The sequence below is a fragment of the Coturnix japonica genome, chromosome 11 (genome assembly GCF_054131305.1).
Source record: "Coturnix japonica strain WE chromosome 11, WE-NBRP24, whole genome shotgun sequence".
Taxonomy (NCBI): Eukaryota; Metazoa; Chordata; class Aves; order Galliformes; family Phasianidae; genus Coturnix; species Coturnix japonica.
Window position 1 is genome coordinate 23,501,111 of NC_140673.1, and position 24,449 is coordinate 23,525,559.

Genomic DNA, 24,449 nt, shown 5'->3' on the forward strand with positions numbered 1-24,449 from the left:
CACAAGACACCACCACCAGAGATAACCAACACAAGAATGTCCAACCTGCCCCTCTTACAGTTATAATGGGGAAGTTCTAAAAACTATTGCAGCCATAGCTTCAGACATCACTTGAACCGGCCCAGTGCTAGAGGTTACTCATGCCAAGAAGGGATATGAAAATAAACAGACAAAATCATCCAGACGAAAGAGTTTTACAGCACTAGGTCAAACAACAGCCATCTATACTTCATCAGTTTTAACAAAGAGAACATTTATGGTATTATATTTGCAACAAGCCATGCAAGAAACCATACCTGAAGGAATGTGAGTGCTGCTCTTTGAAGTAAACATTCAGCATAGCAAATTTCTGCATGGATTTCCTCTAATGTCACAAGGGATGGAGAAAAAAAAAACAAACCAACAACAAACAAATCAATCAGATAAAAAAATAATTAAACAAAACTTCGACCTTTAATAAAGGAATAAACACGCAAATCTCAAACTGAGAAAAGTAATTTCAGAATTGGCTGCACTGCTTCAGCTCTAAACTACCAAAGCAACCCCAAGCAGTAACGATAAGCAGTCATGGTACACAGAGAAATTCTGCAGAAATTTCCCAGATTATTTACAGAAATTCTTGAATCTGGAACCTTTCTGGCATTTCCCCATTAACTTCTTGTTACTTCCTTACATTGTAATTTCTGGAAGTACCGAGTCAGTAGCCAACATATAACAACCATTAACTTTGGACATGGCGACACAGCAGTTGCCAAAAAACCAATCCAGAAATCACTGATAAATCATCAGATCTATCAGTGAGTCTTTCACCTATTGCCTTCTTGCAGACTGCCAACAATTCTAATTCCAAAGAAAAAACCCAAACAAAAACGCAAATTAGAGGCAGCGTTACCTTCAGTAAAGTTTTCAAGGCTTTGTCTATGCACAAGGTTGTTGATGGAATCAGCTACTGTAGATTTCTTCCTAAATCTGCAGAAAAGTCAGTTCAGTCATTCTGAACATGAAGGAACATGAGAACTGTATCTTTCTTCTGGCTATCTTTACAGTCTATAAAATACCTCTGCTGTTCATCAACCCACTGTCATCTCACTACATACACAAACATGAGAATATTCCATGTAAAATTTTGTCAGTATGACCCTCCTGAGATCTGCCTTTTATCCTTTGTGCACAGAATCCTATTTTGACGGTGGAAATGATCAGGCAGCTTTTTGATCCATTTTGTGTGCGTGTGCACGCTGTTTCAAAACAGCTGGTTGCAGCAAAATCATCACCAAATGGAAGGATACTGCAGCACCTATAAATGGTAAATAGCCTCCAGACACTGCAGAATCAATGGGTAGGACAAAAAACTAACTGACAAAAAAGAAAAATCAAATACTGTGGTAAACAGAAGTATCCAGGAACAGACTTCTGAAAACACCAAGGTGTGTGATCTGACCTCATAATTGAGGCTCCCTTGAGCAGGAGGTTGGACTAGATGGCCTCTTTATGTCAGCTTCCAGCTTTAGTAACTGAACTGCCCCACACTTACTTTTGACAGGTGGCTTGAGCTTCTTTCATGGTGTTTCCTGCATTCATTATGTCCTGAGGATCAAATGTCATCATAGCTTGCATTTCCAGTATGGTGGCATAAGTCAGTGCATGATACATGCTGTCTTTAGTTCTGCAAGAAAACACAAGACTCAAAGCAGAGTTGCTTTGCTTTTATTACTTTAAGAAACAAATACAAATCCAACTCCAGAAACACATTAGTCTGATAGGAACTAGGTCTAAATGAATTAGAAAACAGGCACAAAAGACAGGCAAATAGTTAATGTAACTAAGAAATGCAAACAGATTCTGATTTGTAAAGGAAATTATGTCTACAGATCCAGTGTCAATAACTGTGCTGAGATGTTCCAATTCCAAGCCAAGGATAGGTACTTAATGTATATGAAGTACAGGAATTAACAACATGGCTAACCATTCAGGGAAAAAAAAATCATTTTTCTTTTTCTCTTTAATAAATTACCTAAAGAAACTCAACAATACGTGACAGAAATCCAGACATCGTTCTATTTTGGGACAGTTAGTCAGGACAGACTCAAGGAGATAAGTGACACAACACTATAACCTTGGCCAAAGCAGCATCTTCTTCAAGCAGATTTTCGTACTAGCAGTATTCCAGTCTAAACCAAACACTATGGCTTTTTCCTCCTCTTCTGTCAACTTTCCACCCCAAATTGCTCAATTTAGATACTACTCTGAGGGACTTCAGATGGTACCTTTTTTACAGAAAACCAAAAGATATGGCAAGAACGCAAGGAATACAAGTAATCCTAATCTGCAGACATTGCTAGCACCATTTCTCAGGCAGGTAGGGTTAATATACTGCACACACAGCATTTACTTCGTATCCATGTTACAAACATCTGCTAACAAATCTAAGTATCTTCAGGCCTTCATGTCCAACAAAGACAACTTTGGAAACAGGTTGAAGGGAAAGCTCAGATGAATTCCTTCTATAGACGCTTTCTGTGGACCTTTCTAATTCACTCACAATCAATTCCACAAATCAGATAAACACTGCCTAAGAGCTACATTTGTTATTTCAATTGTTCATACTTTTAGAACAGATCAGATAGGTCACTATTGCCAAGCTTTCACAAGATCTCAATTCACTTGCATTCTCCTCTGGGTTTACATATCTGGGTTGCACTGAAATATAATCTTAAGGGTAATTTAAGACAACCCTGCACTCATCAGTGATCCATAGTACCTCACTGTGGTGATCTGAACCCCTTTAAGCTTTCTAACCATTCATACACCATTACACACTGATTCCTTTGCTGACTGGAGTGAAATACCCTAAAATGTCCTCAGGAGCTCCTGAGGTTTGGTTGTTTTACAGAGCCAAAAACAAACCTTCTCGGTGACAACATGCAATAAAATGAATGAAGAGAAATCCCAGCAATTATATGATCCAGACTCACCTTGTATATATATGTTTTCAGATTTAGGGATTACAGTTATACCTAGTGCTGGCACACACAGCATTACACACACCTGGTATCTCCCTTGCCAGCCTCCAAGTGCCAGAGGGCTCCTTTTTGCCAAGACATGTGGCACATGCTGGCTGAACTGAAGAGATTTGCAGCGCACATCTTTAAACCATGCGAAAATCAGCAATTACTGACTGTCCTTAAATCACAGTTGCACATGTTAAATCCACTGGTTACCTAACAAGTTGCTCCAATCAACCTCTAAGCCAATCCAGCAGAAAAGCCATTTTGGGACATGACCTCCAGCTGTAAGCACTGTGAGCCTCCAAACTACACAGACATCCATCTCATCTCCAGAGTGAAAAAGAAGAACAGACCAATAATAAAGAAATTGGTTTAAAATCCCTTGGAGTCAGGACAACTCTGTCTCAGTCTCCAAGACTGAGATTCTTTCAGTAGGCTGACAATGTAAGTAGAAAAGAACAAATTATAACATGCCAACATATGAAGTGTTCCTATTCATTTGACTTCTCAACAACCTCAGCTGACACAGATAAACACAATTCAACTCAGATTTATTAAAATAAAATCCTTTCAAATTCAAAGCAGAAGGAAAGCACTAAAATAGACCTCTTCCAAAAGTTCAGAAACTTGCTGTCAGAATCAAAGCAGGTAAGCATTAAATCCACTGCTCTGAAAACTCATATTTTTCATATACACAAAGATAAAGAGGGATTTCCCTCTCCAGCAATTTGCTGGATGTAACAGTTTTGGGTTGGTTTTTTCTTTTGTTTTCAGTTCCTCAGCAGGACATTTTGACTCTTCCTCAGGATACCGCTAGAGTTAAGTAGCCTTCATGACATAAACTAACCCTCTGATTAATTACTCACCCAAATAGTTGGTATCACATGGCTATATAAGAGGATTATATCTTTAGGCATTTATGGAGTTATGCCACACATCTGCTCTCCAACTGCAGTACAACCACTATCGTCTCTGTAGCGCTGCCCTTCTTCAAGACCTGCATCTGTTCCCACTTGAAACAAGCACCTACAGGAAGACACTGATAACTCTCCTCTCCAGATGAAGTGTGAAAACCTAAAGGCCTGGTGTGTTTTAACCTCAGAATTGACTCAAGGCCAATCTTCTGTGTGAGAAACACAGATATCTTTTTGGGGATTCTTTAACTGTAGCTCAGTAGTAGGACATGCATCACAAGCTTATAGAAAGCCCAGGGTCAATTTTGTGTGCTAATTTAGCATCAAAATGCTCATATCAAGTGAAACAAATCCAACAGCAAGGACTGCGGAGGAGTCTGTTCATCAAGGCATATCCAGGAATGAGGGATCAGGGTTCAAACACCAGCTGCCTCAGTAGGATGTGGACACATGGGGACAGAAAGGATTCCTTTGCTTTAGACTTAGTACGCATGTTCCATATAAGAGATCAAACTAAACAAACTCAGAGCATAAGTTAAAAGAGAACTGGAGCCTACCACTGTACAATAACCATGTTAAGAAAGAAAACTGACTCTACAACTTCTTTGCTAAAACTGTTTCAGGAAACAAAATGTTCTGTGCTATGAAGCAAGAACACCAGATTATAATTTTTATGAAACAAAATCTCATCTTTATGGAGGATATTATTTTCCTAACAGATAAAAAGAGCTTTATCTCAACAAGTCCAGACAATATCGTTAGCTATTTCTTTTTAAGCTGCTAAGAGATCTTCTGATTTTAAGTCTCATACGTTGCCAAAATCTGCTCTCAGTTACACGTGGTACAAATCAGTTGGAAATACACTCACCGAGGAAGCCAAATCTGAGTAATTTAGTGAATATACAATAACGTAACATAGAGCAGAGTACATCCTACAACACAACCAGTAAAGCTGCAAAATTAGGGGTGAGATATTCTTTACAAGCACATAGAAACTGAGCAGTATTTCTTTAAACAAAGATAGAATGTTTATGGACTGTGAAAATCAATTCTGAATCTCAGCATGGTAAAAGGCAGCAGTGAGGAACTGATGACTCCCAAAGAAAACAGTCAGCATTACCACATGTGCCCTCTCTTCGTTCCCTGAAGAGATGGGTATTTTGACGGGTATCATCTGTGGGGAAATTTAGCATCTTGTTTCTGCATCACACTTGCAGATAGTGTAGGTCTGTACTTCCCTTGCTGCCAAAGGACAACAGGAGTAAGGCTTCCTCATAACAACAGGCTAATGTGAAAAATCAGCTTCAAAATTGTTTTGCAATAAAGCAATACACTCAGGTACAGAAACAGAATAGCAGCTCACGAAATGTATCCTACAGGGCCCAACAAAAGCTGGATAGAAACAGCATGCAATACAAGAAAATGGATTCTCAAAAAACAACGCAGCCTCACCAGGTTTTGCAGTGTATTGAAACCTCCTTTCAATTAAGTATCTCCCTGTCTTATGCTAGGAACTGAATAAGCATTTCCAGATGGGCACAGGAGCTTTACTACCAGAGTTTAATGATAACAGCCATTCTTCTTACAATTTTAATGACATCTTCTGATGATACATAAGCACAACACAACATTGCTGCGAATAAAACCAACTCTAGCAACACACTTGAGCCTACAATTTATCACAAATGTCTTTCAGAGTGTACTTAACTGGGTAAGCCATAGATTCTGCTATCAAAAAACTGAGGTGACCACCTCAACAAAGCAAAGTAGATCTCCAGCATTCACTAATCCCTGATGGATTTCAAGCACACACTTCTGCCCTTAAGTGGCTCCTGCCTGAGCAGCCACAACCTGCGGAGGACTTGGAGGAAGTGAAGGAGGTGCAGAACACTGATGCTATACTTACGGATGATTTAGGTAAGTAAAAGGATAAATGGGTAGAAAGGAAGCTGATGCAACCTGCTACTTCTGCTGCTGCTGCTGAGGATATCTGAGGCCTCATACAGGTCTGAGCAAATGTACACACCGAGAGCCATAATGTTTACTGAAAAGTGTTTGCATGTCATTTCACTGAGTTCTGCATGTGAACACCCAGAGCTCTGGTTACATGACTCATCAGATCACTGATATCTCCCAACACCTCTGAAGTCATGCAGTTAAGGATAAAGGAAATGGCAAACTGAGGTGGCAAAGGAGAAAACCTCCATTGTCAACAAATTTCACTTGATATTCCAGTGATCTGAAAAAAGGCACAACGTAATTTGCTGATGGCTCGAAAATAAATGGAGCAAGCTGAGGGAAAAAAAAACCAAACATGAATTAACCATAGATTTAACAAGCCAAGAGCACAGGAAACTTCAGGATGGTATAAAAAAGAAATCAGAGAAAGTGGCAAGACAAAACAGTTTTTAGAAGTTCTGGACCTCACTGACTGCAGGTGGGCAGCAATGCAATCAGGGCACATGAGCACAACACTGAGTGTAAAATAAACCATGAGAAAGTTTCTGCAAGTGAGGAAGTATTAAAGAAAATAACAGTAATAACCATGCCACAAAGCAAACTCTTTCTCTCTCTATATATATGTATGAATTGAAACCTCGAGTAACATGCCCTAAGTTTGACAATTCATTATCAGTTGCTGATGTAAAACTACCAACGCTTGTTATATGCCAGAAAATATGGGAAGGAGGAAGGAAAAAAAAAAAGAAAAAAAAGAAAGAAAGAAAGAAAAAAGCATCATTAGATAGATTTTATTTTCAGGAAACAAAAATCTCATACCCTGTGCTACAGCAACAAGGGTCACTTCTCTGGACAGCAATTCAGAACTTTCTGTAGTTACCTTTGATCATTGTGTTATTTATTCAACCAAGCATAAAGCACTTATTCTGGCTTCCCCAAAACTTAATATATTATTTACCTTCCCTTCCTGAACCAAAACCACCCAGTCTTATCAATGATTGTTAAGAGAACTAGCTGTCTAGTTAATTCTTATAAGAGACGGTGAAGCAGAAAATAAACAAATGAAAACTTAAAAGTAGCCAACTTACTTTGCTTGTAAAGAAGCCAAAGCATCTGAGAACTTGTTGCTAAGAAATAAATCCAGAGCTGCCATGCACTCATGCAATGCCACGTTGAGGTCTGATGCTGGTGACCTGCCAGAAGAAGAGAAAATACACTCAGCACATCTGTTCTCCTTCTAGAAGTACAATACTTGTACATTTCAACTTCCCAGTGCTAGACTTACTCCCAGTCCACTTGTAATGCTTGCAAAATATGAGTGCCCTTTTTTCATGTGTCTCTTATCTGAGCTCCTGCTCTGTGACACCTGGAAAGCAGTTCAGGTTTTCTGGCTCCTGATGATAAAAAAGGAACATGTGCTGCTAATAGTAACCTGCACAGGCAGCAGTACCAGGTGGGAGCAGGGCATTTTGATGAGCTGGTTCAGCAGGAACACGGGGCATGAGCCTCAAAAAGGCTGCAGGTTCATTACTTTATGATTGCCACTTGCTTAAGGGTCAGATGATTCCAAACTACACCGGATTGTTCTGTCAGCTGCTGCAGTTGCTGTGGTTTAGCTCACACTCAGCTTGGTTCCTGACCAGGAGACTACTACAGACACACAAGCTGGTTAAGGCCTCCCAGTGTGCATGCTCCTGGGAACATCACTGTCCCTCAGAAGCAATGCTGCATTCCAACACAAGTCTGCTGCTGCATCTCCAAGTCAGAAGATTATCTTTGTAGTCTGACTGTACTTTTCTCCTTCACGGCACTCTGATGTCAGCCTGACCTTCCAACAAGGGCTCTCAGCTGGTCTGTGGGTTACTGGCAAAGGGATAACACAGACCAGCTGAAAACATTTGGGCCCAAGTTCCTCCCCATCGGAACTGCTGGCCACAAACCCACAGGAGAAACAAATTAGGCCTTGTACTAACAAAGTTAAAGTAACCTGGTCAGTGTCAGGACAGTTGAAACATCTGCATCTAACGATCAAAGAGCTACACAGCATTAATGTGTCACATGTAAGTTTGGTCCAAAAATTGCCAAGAAAATACAAAAAAAATCCTCAGCGGGTTTCTGACCCCAACAGCTCTAAGAGATGCAAACTGCCTTGTTACTGGGAAACTTACTGCCTTAAACAACAGCAAAACACAGCCTGCCCAAAGGAGAAAAAGGCAGTAAAATCCTGGTATCATCTTCAGGACAAAAGATAGGGGAGCACAGAGCAGACAGATAGTATCAGCAGTAACCAGCGCAGCTGCGTTCTGCTTTTGACCTTAATAACGACTGCAAAGAACGACCATTACTATACATATGAAAACCAGGATTGTAGGTTTCAAGAGACATCACACGATGCTGCTGTCATCACACTTGAGATGCGCTGCAAATCTGGCACCCAGGAGACTCTGAGTGGTCTGCAGACATGGATTAACCCAGCACTTTCTTGTGCAATGTGCCTTATCATGCCAGCCTGGCTTCCCAAGTCTGTTCTGAGCCCGACTTACAGTAACTTTGTTGCCTGCATGTATTATGGTTCTTATGTGCTTTCTTAAACCCTGAAACAAACATTTAGCAGTACATAAAATACACTTTCTTCTGCTATGAAATATTTGGTAACATTTGATCTGGTTTTGTTTTGTTCTGTTTATCTCCACGCAGGACAATTATAAATCAAAACACATTCAATACAAATAAACCTTTCCAAAATGCTCCTTTTAAAACAGAAAGATAATAAATATATTTTTAAAAATACATTTAAGTTCAAGGCACAAATAAAATACATTAATTAGTTGGTACCTTCTCAGGAATAAGAATTATTAACACAGTGCCACCCTCAGCAGCAGCAACAACATCAGCTGCACGCTTCCCTAATGCTCCAAAGAAACCAGAGATTTCATGTAGCTCACAAGTAAAGGGCTTATGACCTGAACTAAGGCACACACCTTACATAGATGCTACAAACGATCACTCATTGCTGCAAACAACAGGACAAAAAGACAGACCTGAAACTAGAAATGCTGAGCGTTGTATCAAAGTGATTAGTCATGCTTCAGCAGGCTGCAGATTCCTCCTGCTCTCGGCTTTAAGATCAGAACTGCCTCTAATCCACATGGAAAACACCATGCCCTGCCCCTTACCTTTCTGCCAGCGCTGTAGTGTGTCCCGACATGGCCATATGTGCCCAGTGCAGCGAGCCCAGGCGCTGCCTGCAGCCCCAGCACAGCCAGGGACAGTGCGAGCATCGCTGCTGCAGGCACAGCACGTCACGGTGAGCAGCCACAGCGTGCTGCTACTACCGACCTGGGAGGTGCTGGCACAGTAGCTACAGACCTGCCTACGGTTAGTACTGCACCAGCTACTTCATTCAGCGCCAAGGTAGAAGTCAAATCCCCAGCTAATTACAGACCCAAACACAGCAGCAGCAGAAGCCTACAAACCGGAATGGGGAGTCAAACGAGGCCAGCTGAAATGCAGAGAATTGAGGCACTAAGTGCTGTCAGAGTGAGAGCAGACAGATGAGACTGATTCGTCCCATCTAGTGACCATGCAGCCCAGGCCTGAACCCAGCACCCAGCTGTGGTGTGGTCCCCAGGGCCCTGGGAGGTTGGGAGACGTTATGGCCTTTGTACAAACCTCTTTAACATCATGCAAAAGATAATAGTTAGGCACTAACAACTGAATGAGTGGGGTGAGCTCATCTGGCTACGTCCAAAATAAAACAAAGACACCAGCTGCTAGAGGAGGACCCAAAAACGACAAACTAAAAAGCATCATTTCAGGAAGGTACTCGGAAGACATTAACATACCTGATGATATCTCCTGCTGTTTTTATGATGTCCTGTACAGGAAAAAGCCTGTGCTGAGTTTGCTATAAAAATTACCCTAACAGAGCCACAGGCTGCCCCTGTAATGACTGCATTACAAGTTCCTAACAGCAGTGTGTACCTGGGCTGCAGCCCGAGATAAGACGTTATCCTTTTTTCCCCCCAGTTGGAAGTAATTACTAATTACAACTTGCAATTAACCCAGGTGCTTCTGTGCCTTGATAATGAGCTACTCTGGAAAGACTGCTCATCATTTCCCCGGTTTACCCTATGTCTAACCAGTATCTCCAAAATTGGCCTCCAAAGCTGTGTGCATTGAAGGCTGTGCTGCTCCTGCCAAGTGCTCCAAGACTTGAGCTGGCAGCTTTCCTTTGAGCACCGCTTGTCTGCTAACAATTACATCTCAGACAACCCCCTCCTCCTCCCCCACGTTTTCTTTCAACTAAAAAAACCAAAACTAAGATGAGGAATATTTCCAAGTTTGGGTTCTCTTCCCTTCGGTTTTAGAAGCTCCTTTTCTATTTCTTGATATTTTTTGGCTGCGAGGACAATCACCTGCTTCTCTTATTAACCATCCCTAAGGACCACCGCACCGCAGGGGTGTTTCACAAAGGCCAGCACATCCCGTGGCTTAATGTGAGACCTGAGCTCCTTGACCCCACTGCGTCCCATCAGAAGGATGCTGACTCAGAGCATCCCAGGAAATGCTTTTTTTGCTTAAGCATCAGATCCTCCTCACGCTAACAGTGATACAGAACAGAATACAGAAGCACGCTAAGCAAAATTAAATTCCTGAATACTAATGAAAAGTTCAGGCTGTTCAAAAGCACAAGGATCATAAAAGTGTTCGCAGGTAAAAGGGGGAAGGGGCTTCTACTCATTTATTTCTGAAGACAGAGCTTAACATATTTCTGCACGGGTTCGATTTCACTGTCTGCGCGATGCTGATGTTTCGCTATGAGTGCAGAGCACATGAGCTTATTGATTTTACAGATTTCTTTAATAAAAAGAATCTCGAGTCTTGTGTTCTGCAAAGTGCTGAACCACCGACTGCTTTGAACTCAGTATTTATGAGAACGTTCCAAAAAAAGGATACCTTAAATCACTGTAATCATGCCAAGGACCTTCTGTCTCAGGGGCTTGCATAACACCAGTGCAATCCTGCTCAGTAATGACCGACAATGCTTTCATCTTACAGGGGAACATCAGAGAAGCCACCGTAGTGAACAGCAGCCTGGGTTCTGGCCGTAGCCCTGCCTGTATGGGCTGCTGCTACCAGAACGCACCTCAGAGCACAGCAGAGGCTGAGCTTCTGCTTGGAAAGGAAAAAGGGCGCATCTGCAGGGCTATAAACCCAGCTCAGAAGGTTCCTGTTAAGTACTTGTGAAGTATTTGCTCTCAATTTCATTCTATATTTAACAGCTTGGACAATATGGTATTTTGGCTTCCATTAGCCCCTTTGTAACAAGGGATTTCTCTCCAACAGTCTCATTTTTTACAAGACAATGGCGATCATTAGCTATTTTAAGGCAGCACAAACTCTCCTTGTACTGGCAGAAAGGACAGGGTTGCACCAACACGCTTCTCTATTTCAAGGTACTTGTGTCATTAGCAAAAGTATTTGTCAGCCCACCTGCACCACTGTGATGCTGAAGACCTCACTACAAACACAAAGATGACCATTAGCACTGCCTTTACATTCAGCCAGCGCTCCTTCTAACGGGGTAGTCAAAAGAAAACCATACAAAATAATGAATTATTGAACAATCCCTTTATGCAGCGTGAAATGGAACGGAAGAGAGATCAGTCAAATGCCCAGAGCTGCTTTTCTTCCAACGAGGAAGCAGTAAGGAAGCCATGCAGCTCGCTCTCCCTGCAGACACTGAGCTGGTTCTGTCTGTATCTGTGCTAAAGCTTTAACCACACACAGACCTGAGGAGCACCCACAGCATCTCTCTAGAGTCACAGACTCGGTTCTTAATAGAACCTACCTGATTTCAAGCACCTCCAACGTACAAACGTGACCTGGCTTACTGGTACGCAGGACGTCCATCCCACTGCATGCTCTTAAACAGATCCCCACTGACTACAGAAGTTATTAATACCACACTGCCTCGTGTTCTCGTGATGCTGGGCAGACACAGTACGGTTAGGAGAGGACACACCGTGGTTACTGCCTTTGGCCATTAGGAGTTTACTCGTTCCTTTCTAAACACAAAGATATGACCACTTAGAGCCAGGCTGTGCGACAAATGTTCTGATCTCAAGATTGAAAAACATCCCTTCATGCAAAGAAAACAAACACATCACTTGGGAAGAATCCCTTTTTTGTTTTGCCAACAGACCCAAAACTTGTCAGATCAGAAACAATCTTGTAAGAACCAGAATGCAAGTCTGGTTAATAATTCGTTGCCATTCACTTTTCAGACAATACAGAAACTTTTCCAAAAGTCAAAAGCAAATAAGTTTATTTAAGAAAATTAATTCTCCTGTATCCCTTCCTGGTTGATGTGCCAAAGCAGTAACACAGCAGCGTTCTCTGCTCTCCAGCACAATTCTGGCTTGTGCCTAACACCTCCAAAGTGCTGCAGAAATGCCATTATTTCTACCACCAGCAAAGCAATCAGAAAGGTCTGAATATTGCCCGAATGTTTTGTACAGAAACACAAAACCAACACGGTTCTGAAACTTGCAGACCTTTGTCAGTACTTAAACCACTCAGGGGTGGTGACACAGCTTATTGTAGACTGGTTTGAGTTGGAAGGGACTCTTAAACACCATGTAATCCACCCCTCACAACGAAGAGGGACACCCACAGCTCCAATGGGGTCCAGAGCCCCGTCCAGCCTGACCTCGGGTGTCTGCAGGGAGGGGCACCCACCAGCTCTCTGGGCAACCCGTCCCAGTGTGTCTTCACCCCTACTGTAAAAACTGCATTCCTTCAAGCCTGCCTAAATCTCTTTTACTTTGAAACTATTTCCCCTTGTCCTGTCACAACAGACCTCGCTGAAGAGTCTCTCCCCTCCTCCTTACAGACCCCCGTTATTCCTGAGGCCATCTCAGCTCTGGGAGCAGCCAGCTGCCGACGTCTCAGCAGTGTCACAGGCTTCTGTTGCAAACATACTCTGCTTTGGGCTCTAAGGTTTCAGTGACAGCTCACGGAACAAAGGGATGTGGCCAAGCAGTCCGGGAGAGGAGCAAAGTCCAGCAAGTCGTCAGTCTCCTGCTCTGCCCTTGGTCCCACCACTGTTTGACTTGCAGTGAGCAGGATCTGCGTTGCATTACGCTGACAGCTCTCATCCTGTATTTGAACAGGCAAACAGCGCAATAAATTCACTTAGGTAGATTTGTTCAGACAAATAAAAAGTCTACGTGTGTCCTTTCTGCAGCTCCCTTTCCGTGAGCAGCGGCTGTTTTGCTGCTGTGACAGCTTATAAAATAAACTTGCATACGTACATAGTCTGACAAACTGCACATCCTCAGCCCAGTACAGAACGCAGCAACACTGCAACCAGATTAAGTTTGCATCAGAAATCACCCCATATTAACGCTTAACAGCTCCTCTTCATTGATTCAAATGCTCTACAGTCCATCACTTTGAAGCACAGATGTGAATCATGCCATGGTTTTTTGGGTTTTTTTTTTGGAAGGGTCTTAAGTTCTTCAGACAACTTCACAACATCCATCTGCTCTTCTCCCCCAAATCCTCCCAGTCTCAGTTTTGCTTTGTCTGGCTGACCTGCACTTCTGACAGTTATATACAATCTGTAAAGGTCTAATCCCGTCCAGATTAAAACTAAGCAGCATTTGAGGCTCTCAAACATACATACAGGGGTGACAAAATACTTTGGGAGGCTGTTGGCATGCCTTTATTTATTGCTTTAAAGGAAATATCAGAGTATTTTTCCCTGAGAGCTTCCACTAAATGGAGTTAGTATTTGAGAAGTTATCTGCACAGCGTACTTCACGGTACCGTGGCCAGTAACAATGCCACATTCTCTCCAATTAAATAAAAATTGAAGCACGGCACTTCAGTACAACCCTTTAATAATTCCCTTCAACCTGCAAATTGAATCAAAGCTGGAGAGCAGTGGAGGTATTAGCAGCAAGGCTTCATGGCTCTGATAAAGCTGTTCTGAATGTTTTCTCTTAGGCACAACTGCCTCGGGAAGGACCCTGACTCACGTTTGAGACTTGAATCTGGTATATCTGAATGACCATCCTCTCATTCAGACACCTTCTCATTACTCTTCTCCCACCAAAGACAACTGAAATTTTAGCATCAAAGAGAAAAAGTCCCCCCACACACAGAAAAACCACCTGCAGAATGAGGCCATTTTCCATCACTCCTCGCTCAAAAACCTGCTGTTTGTTCTCAGTGCCGAGCAGCCCATTGGATCATCCCGTGCTCCAACCACAACCTAATCACTTCAGTCTGTTCACAAAGCATCTCCAAAACCTCAGGAACCAGGAGTTCAGCCCTATGGAAACATTTCCTAAATCATTCAGTGTAAAGGTGTACAGTATAAAAGGCTTTAAGTAAAAACATGAGGCATGATATGCGAACACGAATAGTTTCTCCGTTATTTAGCAAAAAATAACCCTGAACGGTAACACGTCTCAACTCCAGCATTGTGGAGCACAGCAGCCGAACTATCTTTACTTCTCAAGGTGCTGGTACGCGGCCATTGGTTCCAGCAGATGGAGCTGCATAAAGGCAACGAGGCCTCAGCACAGTTTCCAGCCCCGTCTGTGGGACACCCCCCTGTAACAGCATCCAACAATCTGCTCTGGGACACTGCGAACGTTCAGGACTCTCCGACACACCACGCAGATGCATTTCCAAACTCTTGTTCGCACAGAGGGTGGTGAAGCACTGGCACAGGATACCCAAGGAGGCTGTGGATGCCCCCCATCCCTGCAGACACCCAAGGCCAGGCTGGAGGTGGCTCTGGGCAGCCTGGGCTGCTGGTTGGTGACCCTGCACATAGGAGGAGGCTGAAACTCGATGATCACTGTGGGCCTTTCACACCCAGCCCATCCACGACTCCATGATCCTACCAGCACAGAACAGCTGCTGACCCCTCACAGAACTGCAACGTGGCTATTTTTACCGGATAAAAAAGCAGACCGTTCCATTGGTCGCTGTGGAGCAGCGCACACACACAAGTAAAACGCGGCGTCTCCCTCAGGGCAGCACGCAACCCGAGCACCGACCCCCCCGAGGGCCGCAGAAGTTTGTGCGCTGTGCGGGCAGCGCCGGCACACGTGGAACGGCCGGGGGAGGGGGGCGAAGGCCCCTCCGAAATGTGACGGCGAAGACAGAGGCACCAGCAGGTCGTGCAGGATGCAGCACAGGTACAGCAGCACAGGTACGGCATCTGCTCAGAGCTCCCACGCGAGAGAATGGAGGACAAAAAAGCTCCTGAACGAGGTGGTGCCGCGTGCTTGGGAAGGGGCTGCTCTCCCGGCGCTGCGACCCCCGGCTGAGACGGGGCGGCTCTCACCCACCCGGCCCGACATGAGCCGTCCCCGCGCCCCCCGCCCGCACCTGGTCTGCCCGCTCCTGTCGCTGCCCGCGGGGGGCTCCATAGGGGCGGCACGTCGGGATCCAGCGGCTGCGGAAACGATGCGGGCGGTGCTGCTGCCGCTGCCGGCGGTGCTGCTGCTGCTGTTGCTGCTGCTGTTACGGCTCCCCGTCGCTCGCGGCCGCCGCAGCCACCTGGCATGGTGTGAACCGGCAGCAGCCGGGAGCCTCGGCGCATGTTCGGGCAGGGCTGGGCCCCGCCACGGGCCGCCCACACACACAGGTGAGCGGCTGCGGCAGCGCCCGCTCCGCCCCGGGCGGTGCGAGGACGGGGCAGGGCAGAGCAAGGCAGGCGGAGCGATGCAGCAGGTTGGGGGGATCCGGCTCTTGTCCCGTGTCCCATGCAGGGCTCGGCCCCAAGCCCAGATTCTCATCGAAATCGGTCAGTCCGATTTCCAGTGCAGCTGGAGCCCTCCTGCCACCCAGCTGTGCACACAGCTCATGCCAGCACGAACAGAGCAAGGACAGCTTCATTTACAGAAGCATAATGAGAAAATAAATAAGGCTGAGACGATTTTTTAGCTACACATGCTGAAAACAATGTGATCCGTCTATTGCGTGTATTAGAATGTGAACATTCGGGTTGATAGGGATAAGAGTTTGTGGGAGGAAATGAGCAGGGTAAAAAGGGAAAGGTGAACACACACACACACACACACACAGAGCAGGGAGTGGCAGGACAAACAGGACGGGGTTGACATAATGAAACAATGGGTGCATTAGAGAGCAGTGGATGTGTAAGGTTAAAGGGCTTTCATTGGCTGAATGTGGCTCCCGAGGTGCAAAGGATGGCAAAGAAATGTGTATAACCAAAGGAACAAGTCCAATACTATGCTGGACATGACAGATTTTAAGCACTGAGCAGAAGGGTTTCCATTCTTTGTCACATCATATCTCCAGGCTTAAAAGAACAGATTCCTAGACAACTTACATCAACTCAGTAAGTCAGGTCCTTTATTAAGCACCTTTATTGCCATTTTATTCGTTGTCAGTACTTGGCAGTGATAACAGATCTTTAACATTAATCCCCAGTAGGTGCCACCCATACAATTTTCTTATCAAGTTACCTTGCATTGCAAATGTAGCTGTCAAGTGGCCAATCTGTCTGCTAAACATCAGATAAACTCTTAAATAAGAAGTGCAATGGTTTGCTGGGAATTCAGCGAACTTTTACAGAACCTCATAAACAGTAAATTAGACAAAGGTAGAAAAAGATATCAAATAATTCGAGCTGAACAGCAACTACTTTCAATCTTGCGACAGAATCATATGAACAGCTCAAAATGTGGAGGGAAGACAAGGCTGAAAGCAGCACAGTTGGAGGCAAAAGTACATCCAAGAGGAAAACTTGGTAGAGGACTTGAAAAGAAATAAACAGCCCATAGATGGTTGCAAATGACCTCAAGGATGTGTAGGAATCTGATGAAATGAATGAAAATATCACATTGCCTAATCCAACTGATAGATCACTAAAATGATAGCCAGAAAAATAAATATGGTGCTTTATGTTGAGAGCACACGATCTGCTGACGTACCTTCACAAAGGAACATTAAGGACGTAACATTTGAGCACTACAAACCTTGTGCAGACAAAAATCCTGAGGCAGATGTAGCAGGAGTTCTCATCAAAACTGCCACGACTCCTGATGAAGCAAGTGCCAAATGGGATTAATACGCACTCAACAAACCCCAACAGCCAAGCAGCTTGTGTCTTAGACCATTAACCACCTCCCATCAGAGTACAGAGCCACCTTCTGACATTCACGTTACATTTGCATGTTACTTCACAGCTCCCTTCTGAAAAAAACAGGCAAACAGCTCACGCTTATGTACTTAAATTTTATTTCCTCATAATTACAGGCTGCTGTTAGAATTTTTAAACAAAAGGGAAGTCTATAAATAGAGGCTAATCCCACCTGGACGAGTTTCTTTAAAAAAAGGTTAAAACGTGGTAAGTAATGCCATTCAGCTCACAGCAGTGGTTTGTTGGTAGTCTGAGTAAAAGTACTATAGTCAGAGTCAGTAACATGAAATGTAACATCAAATGACTCAAAACTTTTAAATTCCATAAAGGAAAGCAAGAATATATATATAATATATACATAATAATATCGTGTTGGTCCACTGAGTATACTTTTTTTTTAACAAAAGATAAGAAACTATGTAATCCAGTTAAGTATGATTTGCAAGATTAGTGTACACTCATTACAAAGATGTATAGATAAGTTTTAACTATGTAATCCTTGCAAAAATTGAAGTGATCTTTCCCGAGCAGGTGTTTCAATGCTCATTTCCCAGTGCAAAAGAAAAAAAACAAAACATCCCAGTCTGGTTACTCATTTTCCTGAAAAACTGAAAACTCTCAAAGTGTTTCAACAGCAGCATTGGCAGCTAATAGGAAGAGGTTGAGTGTATTGAAGCATGGCTGAGTTCGACTCCTCCTCCCAGCGCTGTGCGTTGAAACTTTTCCATTTCCTCAACAGAAACACCACAAGTTAAAAGTGCAAGAAAGAAATAAGAATCTCTTGATGCTTACGCTGCTGCCATCTATTTTTCTTAGATAGGGCAAAAGATTATCCTTGGAATTAGTTTAATTAAACCGATTCTGCAGAATGGAGTTCTTTCAAAGTGAACAAATAAGTTACTTTCATTAAGTTATTTGCTTTAGAATCATATCAGTCCCACTCAGTGACCATAAAGAAATTCAGTTTAAGGTGCAACTATCTGTTGGCATTCAAATAAATTACACATACAGGAAAAAAGCAACCTTTAAAAAATAAAAATAAAAAAAATCAGACGTGTTTTCTTTCTATTCTCAAACTCATTTTGTTTTCAACTTACTACCTTGCCAGCTAATGGGCAAGTAATCTTGCCAATTACTTATCTGCATATTTCACAGGCAAAACTGGCTCGAACAGCAGCAGGGCCTTGTTATTTGACAGTCATCTTGGCCAACAGCAAATGCACACGTATCTTCCATTTAATTGCTTTATAAAACAAAGTAACTGGTCTTAAACCTATGACCATGCAGGAAAGGCATTAAAGGTTTCTGTAAGACACACTCTCTTAGATTTAGACTCCATGAAGATTGTTATTTCAAGTCCAAACAGAATCTTCAATGAAGAGAAAAAAAATAAATGTATACATATAAAATAAAGCACTCCACAACTCTGGCATTACTAAAATCTTTCTAGAAGGATAAGGGGTTTCAAATGACTGACTGCTTGATGGGAGACAATCAGCCATGGCAGAATAATTGCTATGTTCACTTTATGCTCAATTACCAACTGCTGACAGATTACAGTCAAACTAACGTCTCATTTTCTGTATTTTCCATAGATTTGCTTACATCTGGGAAAAGGTCCTTATTTTCCTAAAAACTGGAGAGAAACTGAATGCTAGAATTAAGTTATTCAAACAATAAAATTAACCAAAAGGATTGAATTTAGCAGGAACACACCACTTTCAATAGCTTAAAACTTTTCTTATTTTTCCTGTATATATGTAATCTTCTGATTAACATTTAAATAGGTTAGGTATTCAGGAAAAGGGACAAAACAGGTGACATATGACAACATCTTATTCTAGACTTCATGCTTCTGATATTTCTGATTTACTGAGTGCAATAGCCAGTTCCAAGTCTTCTTGTTCTTGCTGTTTTAGTCTTGCCAATCTTTCTTTCTCTTCTCTCTCACTTTCTCTCTTAGCCCATTCAATCATGTCTTCCTCAGTAGAATACTGCATTTTTAAAAGACAAAATAACCAGATTAATAATGCAATAATAACTAATCCCATTCTTGGTTTAAGTGAGTTTCAGTTCTGTAAAACATTTGACACACTACAGCTTTTGAATATTACTGGCTTTCTATTGCCAGTAAACTATTACTATTAGCTTAGACTAAGGTTTAACTATTAAGAACTGCACTGAAGCCATCCTATTGCTCTGTTTTTCAGTTCATACACTATGTGTCAAAATTCAATTAGGTTTAGATAAAAAGTTTCAGGAGCAGCAAATGCTATCCTTTAAAAGCAAACAATTTTGAGTAACAAACCAGTCTATAAAAATTTTGAGTGAACTGTGAGAACGCACTGCAAATACACCCACACTCAGCATGACAGGACATCCTAATTAATTGTACCTGCGTTGGAGATGCCTTTTCCAGATGACAGTGACTATGAAAATCAGCTGTAGAATGACTTTAATTGCGCAGATGAAAAACACTCAGGTAAAAAGCAGTAGAATATTAAGGTAACAGTACAGTTAGAAGGCTAGTGATAATACAGAGCAAGGTAAGTGTGATAAGTGGAGAAGAAAAAGAACAGATTCTTTCTGTGTAATTCGACATGAACAGAATATGAACTGAACTGCTCTGATACTGTAAGTCAGAAAACATGGTAATATTTTCAATACAAAAGATAGTACCAAAATTTGTTTCTATTCAGCATGCAGAAAAGCTAAGAGGCAGGTGAAGCCCACATGTTCAGGAACATCTCAGTGTTAGGTCTTAAAGGGTTATCACAATGTACTCCAGTTAGTTCCTGCTTTGAGCTAGTATTTAAGAGCAGAAAATCTTGTGTTTTCTTCATAGTTCACTTATAATATTTTCAGTAGTAGCAGCTGGAAAAGAATGATTTCTCCTTTATAAAAATAATTAACTTTTGCTTCCCACTCCACATTTCACATCCTATCCTCCAAACTACCTTCTCAGACCATCTAACCAGTAAAAGCAATCAGTAATATTATTGTCATGCTATAAAGACACAACAACCAGTGCAAGTCAGTTCTGAAAACCTGTCAACTCTCCATTTGCTTCAATCAAGCAAATGGTTTATCACTCTCCACCCCCCCAAAAAAAAGCAGCACGATCATGTTACTGTGAATGCAAATTGCATTTCACAGGTATCAAGCTGGAGAGTGATTTGATGCCTTAAAAAAGTACTCTTTGCAAAAGGTCAAAAATAAAATAAAATAAAAATTATATATATATATATATAGGCATGCACAAACCTTTAGATTTGCTTCTACTGCTTGGACACCACGACTTCTATGAAATGGATTCTGGTTACAAAGAGACACTACTTTTCACTGCATCATACATAAATCTAGAATTTACTAGCCATTCAAAACTCACCACATTACATTTCATTAACATACACTACTATGAAGCTGTTTATCACTATTTCAGTCATATATTTCAGTATTATAGCTAAACAGTTCAGTGACAGGAAGATTAAAATCATGTGTTTTGCTGTACTTTTAATTAGGTAAATATCAGTGTGCTTTTATACCTATATATATGCTGTGTGCTTTAATAAAATGAATAATACCTAGAACGGATATTTAAAATGTCCCATTTCTAAAAGTTAGGAGGAGGCCTCCATGAAAAAAAGTATTACAAACTCACAAAAGCAATGCAACACAAACATTAACTTTATCATTTATTGCATTGTTTTATTCTTAGGGCAGCCTCAGCTATAAATGAAATATAACTACCGTTTTAACTGGAAGCAGTATCCCATGTACAGAAGGGGTATGTGTTAATATTGTCAATTAGACTGAAGATGTCAGTGTGAATGATTCAAAGCTGTCAGTATACTGAAACAAATGTAAAAAGTGTTTACTCACAGTACTGAAGTTTGCAAAATTGTTGGGGTCAGCCTCTTTACTGATGCTGGTGGGAGCAAATGGATCACAGAATAGATCTGCTTCTTGTTCTTTGGGAATTTCTGGGGTGGGAAAAGGCTGAAATGGATCGCTCGGTTTAAAGGAATCTGAAGAGTCTATTTGATTGATAGGTCTTTTCCCTTAGATTAAAATGAATTTAAAATGAATTTAAGATAGCAGGTCACAACATGCCAATAATAGCATTAATAAAAAAAAAAACAAAAACAAATTCAAAAGCTATTTGGAATGCAACCTCTCCTGATAAATTAGTGGAGTTACAGTGACTTCAGAGGAAGGGTTGCCAGCTTAAAAAATGAGGGCATGGCCCAATATTTCTTAAAGTGGAATCAGATGAAAAGGAACACATGTATGCTAATGATTCAAGAGCATAATTATGTTCCGATGTAGCAGTATTTTGGGAAGACAATTCCTAAGTCTTTAGTCCCTATTCTATCAACACAGTAATTTCTTCTGCTTATCAATTATCCATGATTTAAATAAAAAAAAAAGCCTTACTGGAATTGTTATTTGTCTGGATCTAAGTAACAGAATTTGATTTTAGAGAACAGAAATATAAGTCTTCAGAAACAGCAAGGAAAAGCATCCTCTCACTATGCTAACACACACCATTTCACTGAAAAATGAAGTCAATTAAGCTATACATTAATTAATTAACCCACGACAGGCTTAACTTCTTTCTTAATCCTTGCCTAAGTAGCTGTAGATGCAGCAGAAGCAGACTTGAGCCCCCACCTGTTCTTTTTTTCATCTTAACCCCAATAAGCTTTCAACACCTGCATGAACCCAAATCCTTCCAAGAACAGTCGAGCTAAATTTCATCCCACCATTCTCTCCACATGTTATTATTTATAGTAAAGGTTTCATTGCAGTTTCTTGAATTCACCAGGCAAATTCAGGAAGTGGATTGCCCATTACAGTGACTGCATGCTTCTGTTTTTCACAGAGCAAAAGAGATTCTAATTCAGGAAATGACTTAGAGGCTTCTAGGAATGCTCCCCTGGGGAATACATGATTTATTTAGACAATTCTCAGATAACCTTCCCATGATAGTCGTCCCTCACTGATCATGTTCTATCACTGGCAAACAAGGCATGGTTTTTATTTTCTTGAATACTGTGAGAGAAGCAGCTTCAAATGACATCAAGGAAAAGAATCCCTTTACAGAGGAAGGATTAACAATTTTAAGAACATGAAGTATATATTGCCAAACCCACCCCAAAATCATGAAAACACTCATCAGTGTCTGGAAAGGCAGTGGATGTCAATAGCAAGCAAGCAGCCCTTCCGCACTCTTTCCATTATCAAGCAGGTTTAAAAGGATAGGCACTTCCTCAAAAAAAGCATTTCTTTGTTTTGAATGAGACCAAGGGAGTCATTAAGAACAAATACACTTAAATAACTCAATTTATGATTCATGATGGGAAAAAAGTTTATTGGGAATGGTTATCATGATATCCACAGGAACAGGGTACCTTTTTTTCTAGCCATCTAGTAATAGCAGTACTGGTTTTCTGCCACTAGGAGCTTGCATTCTAAAAGTGAATCGATAAACCACCTTGTAGCCACTCCTAAATACTGAAGTCCAAAAATCCCATGCACACTCCTTTAAGGGCCTCGATAGAAGGAAACGCTACCAAACATTCAAATTAACACTACTTGTCAAGTCAACTGCTTTGATGTTATTTACAATGGAACATGCTACTTGCAAGGCATGAAACATTTCACTTCAGCGTTAGAATTAAGGTCTTGAGTTTAAACTTTTAGTGTTACATTTTCTGTGTTGCCCTCTTTTGAGGGAAGGAGATGAATACTTACTCAAGTTTCATATATAGTTTTCCACAACACTGTGAGATTCAATCATAAAGTGTAACAGTGAAAGTGATGCAGTAAAGTTTTTAAAGAGAATGAAACAAAGGATGGAAAGTTAAACGAATACTGGTAATGTAATGTATTTTCTAATCTAAGAAAAAAAGATTGAAAGTACAGACTTTGTTGTAACGTGGACTTAATGCAACCAGAAGGTTTTGTTAATTTTGATAACAATCATAGTATCTTCTGTAGAAGTTTGGTGTGTATCATGGAGCAAACCAGAGGATTCAGCTATCACTGAATAGGGAACAGCACAGGAAACCTGGGCTTATTGCTATTGCATTGGCTAGGTACACAACTACAGACCTCTGGCAAAGCAACCTGGAAAAATATGATCTGAACATCTGAGGCAGTCACGTGAACTCTAGTTCAATTTATTTTACTCCAGCCACATACACAGGGAATTGTTTTAATATTTATTTAAAGTCTGTGCTAAAACTGGAAGTTTTGCAATGTGTAGAACACAATGGCTTCTCACTTCAAACAGTACTCACAGCCTATTACAATAGCAACTGTTTAATTTGTAGTCAATTGTGTTCTTGCAGATACCCATATTAACTCTATTTTTGTCCTATTTTTTAAAATCCTTTCCCCCTCTCCCTAAAAAAAGAAACCAAAAACTCAAAAAAAAAAACAACCCAGCTATGCTGCCGCAAATGTTAAGCAAGATTTAACTCTGAAGAGGGTAAAAAACAAAGGTCAGGAACAGACTTGTTTTACATCTTCTCACTCATTCACTGTTAGTTCAGTATACTTCACCATTCCCTTGAAATTATTGCCCTACCACCAATGTTAAAGCAGCTAATCAGCATCTCACATCAGCTCTTACCAGGAGGTGGTGGACAAGGCCTTGTGGGAGTTCCAGTTTTAGGGGGCAATGCAGGAGGGATGTCCTCGTTTTTGGCTGGTGGTTCTTCAAATGAGTTTTTAGTTATGACCACGTTTTTGACAGAGCCTGATGTGGAAGAGCTGAAGGGATCCTCATTGTTGGCCTTCGAGAAAGAAAACAGCAACACACACACTTTCAGTGCAATCCCACTATCTTTAGAAATGAAAGTTTGTTTTAAAACACATCATTCAGGAAGAATAAAAGCAAACATTGATGAAAATAACAGAAAAATCAGGAACAGTGTGTATAGCACTGAGTAGCTGAGTACAGCTATACATATTCAAAGCCATTTGAAATACAGAGAAAATACAAAGCTTACTTTATGCTCCTCACAGTGGAATTACAGGACAATTTACTGTAAAAAACCTCTTTGTCAAGAAAGTTAGCCATTGTAAATTTTTATTATTAGCAAAGCTAACAATGAAAAAAAAAAAAGAAATAAGAATACTGTACGTCACTGCAGAGTTCCATGCATTTCCTATGAGTGATAGTAATTTCATATTACCTTTGACAGTGTGCTGAAGTCAGCAAAGCCACTTCCAAAGGATTCATTTCCAAACAGAGAGGCAAAGGGGTCTGTAGCTAAATACACAAAAATCAAGCAAACAGAAATGAAAGATGAAACACTGAAAGATCCCACAACAAAAAAAAGCAGCATATATTGTGTATATATA

At 41.4% G+C, this 24,449-nt stretch overlaps 2 protein-coding genes across 13 annotated transcripts in view; both read right to left on the reverse strand.

The window, feature by feature from the left end:
* TTC39A (tetratricopeptide repeat domain 39A) overlaps positions 1-15,581 on the reverse strand; it is a 37,484-nt gene extending 21,903 nt beyond the window's left edge. The window contains exons 1-5 of one of the 3 annotated variants that reach the window (XM_015870462.3): positions 15,296-15,581; positions 6,970-7,074; positions 1,535-1,666; positions 893-969; positions 297-364 (exon numbers count right to left, since the gene is read on the reverse strand). In XM_015870462.3, coding sequence (XP_015725948.1) covers positions 297-364; positions 893-969; positions 1,535-1,666; positions 6,970-7,074; positions 15,296-15,336 — 423 coding nt within the window. In that variant the 5' untranslated portion in view covers positions 15,337-15,581. Of the gene's footprint in view, positions 1-296; positions 365-892; positions 970-1,534; positions 1,667-6,969; positions 7,075-9,057; positions 9,402-15,295 lie in introns of those variants that run through there. The other 2 variants (XM_015870463.3, XM_085511716.1) reach the window with 2 other exon arrangements.
* Positions 15,582-17,156: 1,575 nt separating this feature from the next.
* Positions 17,157-24,449, reverse strand: part of EPS15 (epidermal growth factor receptor pathway substrate 15) — a 42,865-nt gene continuing 35,572 nt past the window's right edge. For 2 of the 10 annotated variants that reach the window (XM_015870457.3, XM_085511706.1), the window contains exons 22-26: positions 24,281-24,357; positions 23,716-23,878; positions 20,958-21,136; positions 20,340-20,390; positions 17,157-19,069 (exon numbers count right to left, since the gene is read on the reverse strand). In XM_015870457.3, coding sequence (XP_015725943.2) covers positions 18,923-19,069; positions 20,340-20,390; positions 20,958-21,136; positions 23,716-23,878; positions 24,281-24,357 — 617 coding nt within the window. In that variant the 3' untranslated portion in view covers positions 17,157-18,922. The remainder of the gene's footprint in view (positions 19,070-20,339; positions 20,391-20,957; positions 21,137-23,715; positions 23,879-24,280; positions 24,358-24,449) is intronic. The other 8 variants (XM_085511705.1, XM_085511704.1, XM_015870459.3 and 5 more) reach the window with 8 other exon arrangements.